General features: G+C 37.9%; 1 protein-coding gene across 4 annotated transcripts in view; it reads left to right on the plus strand.

Moving 5' to 3' along the window:
- The window catches only part of SLC6A1 (solute carrier family 6 member 1), a 275,099-nt gene that overhangs the window by 109,463 nt on the left and 153,145 nt on the right, over nucleotides 1-12,491 (plus strand). For all 4 annotated transcript variants that reach the window (XM_073592351.1, XM_073592350.1, XM_073592349.1 and 1 more), the window contains one exon: nucleotides 5,221-5,637. In XM_073592351.1, coding sequence (XP_073448452.1) covers nucleotides 5,400-5,637 — 238 coding nt within the window. In that variant the 5' untranslated portion in view covers nucleotides 5,221-5,399. The remainder of the gene's footprint in view (nucleotides 1-5,220; nucleotides 5,638-12,491) is intronic.

Raw genomic sequence — 12,491 nt, forward strand, 5'->3', positions numbered from 1 at the left:
GTCACAGTTTTGAAGGGACTGGAGGGTATTAGTTATGAAGAAAAGTTGCAAGCACTGAAATTATTCTCTCTGGAGAAGAGAGGCTTGAGAGGGCATATGATTTCAGTTTACAAGTACCACACTGTTGACCCCACAATAAGGATAAAACGTTTCTGCGGAAGAGAGTTTAATAAGACACGTGGCCACTCATTAAAATTAGAAAAGATTAGATTTAACCTTAAACTGCGTAGAGGGTCTTTACTGTAAGAGCGGCAAAGATGTGGAATTCCCTTCCACAGGCAGTGGTTTCGGGAGTCGGGGGAACGACCACAACATATAGGGATATACAATGTAATACTGACATATAATCACACACATAGGTTGGACTTGATTAACTTGTGCCTTTTTTCAACCTCACTTACTATTTAACTATTCATTGTTCACAGCATTTGCTGTTGCAGTTCAAAGCTTTTAAAGGAAATGTCTATATCACTCGCTGTCATGTCCATATAGGAATGGAACAGAGTTTACAACACAGTAGCTTTTTTCAAAGAGGCAAAAGTTTTTGATCTCTGATTAGCATTCAGAGATTCAGTGTAATAAATTTTAATATAGTTTTAATAAAAGAAAAAAATGGTGCAGGAAATATTTAGTGAAAAGATACTACAAAATTGACAATAAGCATCAGTAAAATAAATGGGGTTAAAAGTGAAAAATACTTAGCAAAGTTGCAAATGCAGTCATTTATGGTCACTGGAAAATGAGTTACAAAATCATCATGCCCAATCAATGGGCCTGAACGGGTATATTGAAGGCACTGGAAAGTGTTTTATTATACTTCTGTGGACACAACCTTACTGACAGCTATTTATAATATATCAATATTTCCATCAGACAAAGTTTTACAATCAAACAACCAACATATTATTTCAAAGAATGAAATTACGATATGTTGAACACCAACATGAATCAGGAGAGTAAATGTGTCCCATCTGCCTTCTGAACTTTGTACTATAGGCATGTTTTCTATCTTACTGATTGGAATCTTCCTATACATTATTATACATCACTTTTTATAAAGGTGACCCCATTACAGTAAGAATTATGGATTATGAATTTGGCTCTAGTAGCTAAAGCAGACTCAGAATGTATATTTACTGAAACCATTTTATGGCCAACTATTATAAATGGACCGCATTAGGAGCCTTTTGAGGATTCTGGCTAATGGAGATTTTTAACGTCCAGCTTTGCTGCTAGCTTCTTCTTTCCATTAAACTTTCTTCATTCTGTGTCTTAGGATAATCTGCGTTCCATTGGAGGTTTTATGAAATACAGTATGTCACCTTCTCTGGCTGCCCACCACAGACATGATATTTAAATTTGACTATTTTTTGTCACTGACTTGATAATTATGGAGAAATCAGAGTGTCACTGTGGTCAGTATGATTTTCCTACTCCCTCCACTTAGTTTGGGGTTCGTCATACCTCATTATCATTACAAGCGCGACTACTCCCTTTAACTAGGAATTGGAAATTGTACAGTGAAGGCATTGTACACTGCTGTTTTGTTAGATAATACAAATGGAAATTGTCACACATACATACATTCATGAATCAATTTTAAGGTGTCAATTAGCACACAGGAAGTCAATATGAATCCCAGGGCTTAAATACCTAAGTATTCAGAATTATGTCTGTAAGGTTTTGTTGATGCCATGATAGGAGTAACATTCATGACAGACTGAAGGCAAACATTTATATGGGCCCAAGTGTTTATTCTGGAAAGATAGCATCTTGATTTAGTTTAGGTTCTCAGAATCTGATATAACAGTCATTTTGTGTTGTGTATGGATAAATGAAACAGTGACCATTAGAAAAATAAGCTTTAAAATACTGATTGGATGTAGTGACATTTTGAAAAGAGACAGAGGTGCACTACTATAGCAAAATCTCACAAAATCTCACATGTGAGCAATCTGAAAGCCAAAGAAAAAAAATCCAGCCAGCAATTAATTTCAAAGATACGCAACCAAAACTAATGTTATAGTAGGCCTTGAAATGATAGCTACCATTTAAGCGCACTTATTTTTTACTTCTCTCCTTCTGTCTGCCAGCAGCTTGGTCATTATTTTAAACATACTCATTACCAGGCTCCTATCAGTTATTCCTTGTAGGCATGTAGGATCTTTCCCATGAACTCTTCAAAATTCTGCACAACACTATCTTGAACGGCTGTGGGCAGACCTTACATTAAAGGGAATACTGTACACAGAGCACAAGCACTGTTAGTGTTGTGCAGAATTTAGAAGAATTCCAGGGAAATGCTGGGTTATAGGTGGAATAAACTATGACTGACTTTGGACGGAATGAAGGGGAACAGTAAAAGATACATACACTAAAAGTAATATATTTCCCCAGACTAAAAAATGTAAAACATCCTTGGCTCTGTCCAACAGCTACACACACGCACAAGGGTTGATTTACTAAAATTGGGGAGTACAAAATCTGGTGCAGATGTGCATGGAGGCCAATCAGCTTCTAACTTCAGCTTGTTCAAATAAGCTTTGACAAAAAAAAACTGGACATTGATTGGTTTCTATGCAGAGCTGCACCAGATTTTGCACCCTCCAGTTTTAGTAAATCAACACCAGTGTCCATTTAGAGCTCATTTTGACATTGTCACTCACCTAAATTCGATTTTTATTATTCACACCTCAATCAAAATTAATCAAATTAATATTTTAACAGGGGATGTTCATGTACAAAAACTGTTTGATAAATATTGCTCACATTCTTTCACAGCGTGTGATTATTCTAGCCGATAAAAACTGTAGGAGTTTAATTAAACATGTTGTCTACCAATTTCACTGAAAATTATGTTAGCAATGTGAGATATCTTGCAATGTCAGATTCAATTTCCACCTTCAACATTTCCTTGCCATATGCAAGTCTTTGTAGGCATGATTCAGCAAGGGATAAGAGCACCACAGGAGGGGGGATCCTTGGGGTTGTTTCTGCTTGTTCAATAAAATAAAAGCTTTAATAGCTTAAATTCACCATGGGTCTTAACTCAGAAATAATAATCATTCTGGATTGTTTGACATGTGATTTATGTTAACTCTAATTGATTTGAATGAGCATTTGGAGTGCCTCAGTTGTCTACACATTAGTAGACCGTGCACTGGGTTTGTTTGAGTAAAAGATAAATAGTACATAACCAGAATTGTGTTTTCCATGATCCTGTGGTTAGGGAAGTTGATGTGACCTTCATAGCTCTTATGTTCCTGTTTGATGGGTTTGGATCCAATATGGTTTGTAATAAGAAAAAAAAGCTGCTCATTCCACACCCCAAAAGTAACACCAGGCATATTGCCTTGTATCCCCACTGCAAGAGAAAAGTGATCAGTTGACTCCAGCCTCCAGCTTTGACTCAGCATCAGACAAATGTTTTTGAACAGAGGCCCACTACAGCCTACATTATAAGACTAGCCCGGAGCTGAGGGGAATCAAGTTCTATCTCAGGTCCAGTGCCTGGGACAAAATATATGAATTTGGAGGAGTTAAGTGTAGCCTAATTTACTACCTTCTGTCTTATTACACTACTAAGTGATTCTTGTAGACCCTTTCCCATTTATTAAAGTTAGGCAAAAGTGTTTTTTAGATTTGGATAGAGTGATGAGGAATTAAAAACGCTGTCAGGTTTTTATTGCTGTCTCTGTCCCCTTTCCTCTCTCTAATTGTCCTAATGTCATCTGAAATGAAATGGAGGGTAAATGCTAATGTTTTAGTTGTTACCACAACAGGAATAGAAAAGAAATCTTTCAATGGAACACGTGCTTCTGTGACAACTGTCCAAAGGGGGATGCTCTTTACATTGTAAACATATGCACATTGTAAACCTAATAAAGCACAGGAGGGATATCTCCCTAATAAAACCAATGGAAAAGGAATGACAGTGATTTTTACCCTCCCCTACTACATACAAAATCAGAAAAAGTATATGTTGACTTTAGTTATACTTTAAACTCAAGGAAATGTTACACCTAAACCCAAAAACAGCTTTAAGAAAAAAATAAGTTATTATTTCAGTACTTTTTTTAAGTAAATAGTAGAGTAAAGGTGCTTTGTACTAGCTGGAATATGAACATGCTCCTTACATATTGTCCAACGTGTGCAACAAATAGAAAACCACATATAAATAGAAATAGTAAGAATGCATAAAATGTAGTACAGGATACCAGTCATGCTAGTTGCTTGTAGTTGCTTCTATTATGACTTGCAACTCATTCATATAGTGTCAGTAATAGAATTACCCATTATTCAAGCTTTCCCCCACTTTATCTGAACAATGGATTACTAATTCAGCAAAGAAATAAGGCTAAAAATTGGGAAATAAAGACAGGAAAAAGAAATCAGTCATCCTGGCTAGATACCCACCACAGGCCTCCCACCCACTGCCCCTGGTCCCTGAGCAATGGGCCTAAGATGAAGGTTGAAATGGGTTGCAAACCATCCCAAACTTTGTTTGCCAATCTTGTAGTATACTGACTGTTTCCTCATTAAGCACGATCCAGGGAAGCTTACATTTTTACATTTTGCAGCAGCGATATTGACCACAGATGTTTTATATATATATATATATATATATATATATATATAATTAGGAGGGCTGCGTGCATTCTTTTGGCAACATGTTCTTTAAAAATCCCATGGATCCCAAGCATTACTTTAAAAGAACCTATAGATTTCTAACAAACTGGATTAACAGATAACCTACATGGCTACTTCCTGTTCTCTGCTCTTCTTACATGTTGAGGATTTCACACATAGTCTTTCATGGATTCAACATACATTATAGCAGAGGGGAGATCACAGATCACGGTGCATCAGCTGAAACTTGCCTTGATGATAAAGTTTGTAGCTGCAGACTGGATGACCAGGCACAGAAGGGTAAATTTACTGTAAATTATACAAAGGACCTGCTCTTTTTGGAGTTGTGCTCAATTAAAGCTGTTCATGTTCAAATTTAACAATGAAGAAAAACACGTAACTTTTTTAGGATTGGTACTGATAAACCCTGATTTCGGGGAGTATAGTGCCATTGTAATCAATTGAGATTTGGTACCATCATCATTCCTATTTGTGTTAATTATATAGGTATTTTAAAGATAGTAGCTTTTTAGTCATTCTCAAAGAATTTGTTATTGCAGTGTGAATATAAATCTTTTTATGTTTTTGCAGCTCATCATTTAATCTCATAACCAATTGGGGATATACATCTGCAGTCATCAACACAGTACTTTCCAAGCACCTTTGTAACCCTAGTGAAGTCACCGGGAGCCGCGAAGCTGCTGTCCACGTGGACTGGTGCTGAAATCTCTCGTCTGGGTACCAGGCACTGCCATTCCAAACCAAGAGACATGGCAACAAATGGAACTAAGGTGGCAGATGGACAAATTTCTACGGAAGTTAGTGAAGCTCCTATTACAAATGATAAGCCCAAGACCTTGGTTGTTAAAGTGCAGAAGAAAAGAAATGAAGATCCTGAAAGAGACAACTGGAAAGGGAGATTTGACTTCCTTATGTCATGTGTTGGTTATGCAATTGGTCTAGGAAATGTCTGGAGATTTCCCTACCTCTGTGGAAAGAATGGAGGCGGTAAGTTTCTGTTAAAGATAATTATACATACAATATTATAAAAACACTGTTATTTTTGGGGTAGATTGGCTTTCAGCATATACTATAGTTTGAAGTTTTACTTTGCACTTTATTAGGTTTAGACTACCTCTTTGTTTTTGCTTTTTATTTAAAAATGTTTGAATTGTGGGACATTTTTATTTTCTCATACAGTATCCGTCTTTGGTTCTGCAGAAGGTGCATGGGTAGTTGACCTACTGGAGTTATAATTTGATGTTGCCCATCAGCATTTCCTAAATATGCTATAATTTTGCATGCAGATGGTTACAGCTTATTTTGCCACACTCCATATGAGAATTCACTTAACATTTTCCTAAAATGTGTCAACTTTGTGGAAGTACTTATTTAAAGTTCAAAAACCAGCCCAAATCTAGTTGCAATAAACTTACAAAATTATTTAATGTTTTGAAATAAACAAAGAGGAGAGGCGCCTCTAAGTGTAGGAGTAAAAACAATTTTTTGAGAACCATACAATTGGCAACTCACATGTACGAGGATTAAAACAGACACATCTGTGGTGTTGGATATCCCAAAGGATGTCATTAGTAGACATTGGACCCCTCCGCTGACAGCACTGAGTGGCGGTGGTATCCCCCGCTGATGGAAAGTCGGCCATGGGGTGAATAGTCCCAGAGCGAGGCTTGGTGTGCAGATGGCTGGGCGGTGTGGATCGATGACATCACTGGTTTCCAAGCATGCCCGCTGCAAATGTTATGGCTGCCATGCTCCTTTGTCAAGGCTTGACAAGCTAACCACTGGCACACAGCGCTGTCAGTGGAGGGGCCCATGTCTACTGATGACATTCTTTGGGATATCTGATATCACAGATGTACCTGTTTTATTCCACATACATGTGAGTTGCCAATTGTATGGTTCCCAATAAGTTGTTTTTACTCCTACACTTAAGGCGCCTCTCCTATTTGTTTATTTCAGCTTTGCTGGAATCTGGCTCCTATTCCTACATTGGTGGCAGCCCTCGGTGAATAAACTTTTTCAACTAGAAACGTTTATGTCACATGCACTCTTTTTAATGGACTTCCTTTATCCTCATGGGGTTAATGTAAACAAATAGTGTTTGCGCCTTCTCCTTGTGTTTAATGTTTTGAAAGCCTACTGAAAGTTAAGGCATACATTTTGGTTTGTCTCTATCCTTAAACAAAGATATATGTGTCAATTATTCATATTCTATGTTATAATACAACCTGTGTATTGGGAGAATGGGAATATGGAATTGGTTCCAAAAACACAATGAATCTGGTATAGATCTACTCTGTACTGTCATGTATATTTAGGAATTTCTATTTTTTTTCTTGTTATTTTTCTTAGTGTTGGGTACCATGTAGCTTTATGGTCCCTAACTCTTTATTTTATTTTGTTATGTTTCTGCAGAATTAGCCTATATGTGTAGGTACTTTCCATTCTATTTTGTTTTGTCCGGAGACCCTTGGCTTTCATTTTGTTGACAATGTTTTTGCATTCACATGCTCAACTGTGCTTGCCAGAGCCACTAAGTGTGTTGCTATGGACAACATTGGACACCACCTCTATGGGGCAAGAGCTTGAGCAATTATGTCCTATGCACAGCTACAGTGTATTCATCCACCAAGAATAGTTGAGATCTCCCCAATGGAGACACAGACAGCAGTAAAAACTTGACAATGGTTCTAAACCTTCTCCACGCTGCCGAAAGCTAGAAAATAAAGTTTTGCCTGGCCTTTTATTTTACTGTATTAGAAAGTGTAATGAATGTTGAAAATGCTCTGGACAAAGCAGCAATAATTCTGTTCATTGCAATCATATCCTTAAATGGTTTATCCTGATAGGTTGGCATGTGTTACGGCACTTATATGCACATAATCTTTGTACTTTGTTTTACATTGACACCCCCTTGGAGATGTGCACACACATGTCTTGTGCTTTAGTTTTCTAGTACTTGTCTAAAAGAGAGAAAAATATTGCAGCACAGGGTTTGTTTTAGAAAATAATATTAGGTGCTGTGCCTACTGGAGGTCATGCCATTAGTACTTCTAGAAGTGGAGGAGTGTGTTACTAGGCCAATCACCAAACACCAGAACCGTCACATGTGGAGATTCCATAGCCATATACTGTATATTCTATGACATGAGTGATTCATAGTTTAAGCAAGGTGGCAACTCCTGCTCTTGTTTTTGTTTGCGTTTTCTTTCCCAAACTATAGATACCACTGGTGTAAAGATATGGCTTTACTGGCTTTATGGTGTAGTGTATGTGAATCCAGGGAAACAATACTAGTAAGGTTGTGGTGAGGCAGTACACAAAGAACCAAAAATCCCACATCTAAAATACTGTACGATGCAGCATTGCCTTCTTATAACAGACGGTATTTACACATCCTCACTTCCAGCATCCATACAAATTGTTTTGCCCCTTTTATTTAGAACCACTGGTGTACAGCACAGATGTAGCCACATGTATTACATAAAATTATGGTTACACAAGGGGCAAAAAAGGACAATATTCATAACTCCACCAGCTTTTTGGTTCCTTTTGTACTGCCTCAGCATGACCTTAATGGTTGCACTTTTCTCCTTTCCTGACTTGAAAATGCAACATGTCACATCCTGCCGGGCTTTTTGGGAAGTAGATGAAAAAGCAACGTCTGTTTTTTTCACTCTTGATTCACTTTCAATCTGTATTTTCTACTCTTTATAATATTAAAAGTAGAAAGACAATAGACAGGAATGAAGACTACATACAACTTAAAAGAGAAGCATGTTTTTTTTTATTTCAGAATCATACTTACCAAGGTGGATGCAGCATCGGTCCAATGCTGCATCTGTCCCTCGCTGGTTCTAAGACTGAGAACTGAGCGATCAAACACTGCCGATCACTCGGTTCTCAGAGCTCCCTGAGCAGAGAGTTGGTGACTGTCAGTCACTGCTGTCTGCTCTGCACCCCCTGCTCACTGGAGCACTGGGCTGTGGAGGGTGCGGGATCGGCCAGCTCAGCCTCTCAGTGGCTCACTGAGAGGCTGAGCCAGGTGCTGGTCCAGGCATGTGGGTGGATCCGGACTTTATTGTCGCAATCTTGTCCGAGTGTAGACCGGCTGTGTGACGTTAGCCAACAGCGGGCTTCAGTCCGCTGTCTGCTGAAAATGGGTCACAGGAGTACAGGAGGAACTGCACTGCTGTGATCCACAGGAGAACTACAGCCCAACAAGCTTTGGCTGTACTTCTCCTTTAAAGCATTTTTCAATAGACGGATTAAAATAAAAGAGAAGTGCAAGATAAAAAAAAAATCCTACTCCCCTAGGCAGATGCATTGATCCAACTGTCAGTCACCAGACCTCTGCTCTGACTCTCCAGTGCTCACTGGAGGGCTGGGCTGTGGAAGGGGCAGGAGCAGTTGGCTCAGGCTCTCAGCAGTGCACTGAGTGGCTGAGCCAGCTGCTGGTCAGCAATCTGGGTGGATGTCAACATTAAAGTTTGGATCTTTCGAGAGCCTGGACTGAGTGAGTGATGTCAGCCGACAGTGAACTTTAGCCCTCTATTGGCTCAATATGAGTCACAGGAAATTAGTGCACTCCTGTGACCCACAGGAGAGGGAGGACCAAAAGAGCTTTAATTCACATCTGCAGTCAAAACATTAATCTTTAGCTTTGTGGTATAGTGAGTAAAGAAAGAACCTCCATCAAGTTTACAACTGTCAACAGAACAAGCAACTGGGACAAAAGACGCAGACAATAATAAAAACTGACAGGGTCTGTCAGGTTAAAGCAGAGCTTAACTATATCTGAGCACTACAAACTGAAAACGCTGTTTAATACATCTTTCATATTCAAAGTGCATTGATACCCCTGGAGGGGCTGCTTAGTAATGCTTGTCCCCAGGAGCCACCCTTACCTTGCAAGCCCCTCAACCCTTCTGACACTCTAGGTTTAGACAAAACTGGTTACCAACAATACCCAACATAAAGTAAAGGCGATGAACACAACTTTTAATTATCACTGCTGTATTGAATATTTCAAAGTAATTTAAATCAATGCAGCAATACGCATTCAGAGGTTATTAAGCAGTAGTAACTTACCACAGATGACAATGAATTAATAAGATCAACAGACTGAAATGGACCACTGGGTGATAAAATATGGGTGACGGTGTTTCCTATGGAGTATGCAAAACTGGCTGTAGGAAGGAGGCCTAGCAAAAGCAATCAAACTTCCCACAATTATTAAAAATGAAAAGTGAGGTCCCTCACGCTACCAAGTGAATAAAACAAAAAAGTGATAAATGAAACTGCTGCTAGACCTATAGTGTACATAATGCACATAGATGAATGTAATTATAAAGTGATCGGCGCAACTTCTTAATCATAAACATGTTTGCAGGAAAATTTAATTGGAAGGACTGCCTTATCGACACTTGGAAGAATTTTTTGCACTATAGATTAATTATTTTGCACCATATTGTTTATGACATTTAGCACGTCACTGTTATTCAATATTTGCATTCATTTTTTATTATTATTGATGTTTATGATTAAGAAGCTGTGCTGATCACTTTATAATTACTTCCCACAATTATTGGTGCAGTGCTAAGGGACTTGCACCCCTTGGAAGATTCACTCCTTGGTGAACATTTGTGAATGAAAAATGTGTATTTCCCAAATAGAGCACATATCACATTTTGCCAACTCATAATTGACGAACTTAAAGGCTTTGCCAACAGCTGAATTTTACTAGGTGGCGATTTCAACATTCCCCTAAACCCAGATCAAGACACTTCATCAGGCAAGACCTGTATTGCCTTTAAAATCCTCAAAAAAGTAAAAACTTTACTTAAATCTCTCAGATTGATTGACACTTGGAGGGCATTGCATCCAACAGATAAAGATTTTATGCTTTATTCAGCCCCTCACAAACGTTACTCTAAAATAGACCATTTCTTCATTACCCAAAGAGACCTTCCTGACCTTGCAAGAGCCAAAATAGGAATTATCTCACTTTTAGATCATGCCCCCATCTCCGTCTCACTTAACACATTAAGAAATAATCCGCAAAAATGTAATTGGAGTTTAAACGCCTCCCTACTAATAGACCCCTCAATCCAAACACACATCCAAAATACCCTTACAGATTACTTCCATACAAACAACACCTCAGATGTCTCTCCCTTAACTGTATGGGAAACCCATAAGAATGTGATACGGGGAGAGTTAATTAAATGGGGGGGCAGGAAAAAGAAAGAAAAAGAAAAGGATATTGAAAACCTTCTGACCAAAATATAAGCAATTGAATTACACAATCATTAGCCAGAAAAAAAAACAAGATCTAATCGCTAATAAAAAAAGGCATTTCAACACATACTGGACTCTAAAATGAAAAGATCACCATTTCTCAAAAAATCAATATACTACAAATTTGGAGATAAAGGAAGTAAATATCTGGCTAAGGCACTAAAAGATACAAAAATATCAGGGAATATCCACTGTATATATAATAAGGAAGGGAAACCAATCCATGAGTCAAATAAAATTGCTGAAATGTTCCACAATTACTATACAAGTCTCTACGATATACCCTCCTCCCCTCTAAACCAACAAACCTTCCTGGCAACAGAGAACAGATAATCCAAGAGTACTTAACTGAATCTAACATGACAACCTTATCTCAAATAGAAATTGAACAATTAGAAGAACCCATTTCCCCAGATGAAGTCACAGCTGTTATTAAGGATCTTAAAACAGGCAAAAGTCCAGGCCCAGATGGACTTACATCACAATATTATGAAATGCTTGAACCTCTGTTATCTAAATCACTAAAGTCAGCTCTTAACTATATCAACAAGGCCCCAAACTCTATCTAATTCCTTTTGGCATACATTACGGTAATACCTAAAGCAGACAAAGATTATACTGATTGTGCCAATTACAGACCTATATCTCTATTAAATTTTGATTTAAAAATACTCGCCAATATCTTAGCCAACAGAATCAGACCATTTCTGGAGAAACTTATTGGCACAGAACAGGTCGGTTTTATGCCAGGATGAGAAGCAAGAGACAACATAATTAAAACTCTTAACCTAGACTACAAAACCCATTGAATGCCTTTTATTATCAACTGACGCCGAAAAGGCCTTCGATAGGGTAGCATGGGACTATATGTTTTCCACCTGCAAACGTGTTGGTTTTGGCAACAAGATGATGATGATGTCCTCTCTATATAGTGACCCCTGCGCAAAAACGAAAGTTTATGATACCTATTCCGAGCCGATAAAAATACAAAATGGAACTAGACAAGGTTGTCCTCTTTCACCATTGTTATTTATTCTAGCATTAGAACCCCTGATTAGGACTATAAATTTTCAAACAGCAATACATAGACTTAATTTCAATAAAAGATTACAAAATAGCGACCTACGCCAGCAATTTACTTTAATATGTGACTCAACTACACATCTCTATACCCAATCTAAACAAATGTTTCCAACTTTTCAGATAACTTTCCAACTTTAAAATTTATCAAAATAAATTTGAAGCAATGAGCCTAACCCTTTCAAAAAATACAGAACAATTAGTGACAAGAAACTGCCCCCTTAAATGGGAAAAGAACTCATTAAAATATCTTGGCATCAAATTAATCCCAAAATTAGAACACCTTCATGAACACAACTTCCAACCACTACTAAAAAGGATAGATGAGGATCTAAAAAAATGAAACCCCAAACAATTCTGGGCTACCATTTTCCAAGATTGTTGTGCCTATTCCATGCTCTCCTAATAGAGATTCCAACCATCTTCTTTAAAAGATTAACGACAGCTCAAAGAAATTTTAT

The sequence above is a fragment of the Aquarana catesbeiana genome, linkage group LG07 (assembly GCF_042186555.1).
Source record: "Aquarana catesbeiana isolate 2022-GZ linkage group LG07, ASM4218655v1, whole genome shotgun sequence".
In the NCBI taxonomy this organism is placed as follows: Eukaryota; Metazoa; Chordata; class Amphibia; order Anura; family Ranidae; genus Aquarana; species Aquarana catesbeiana.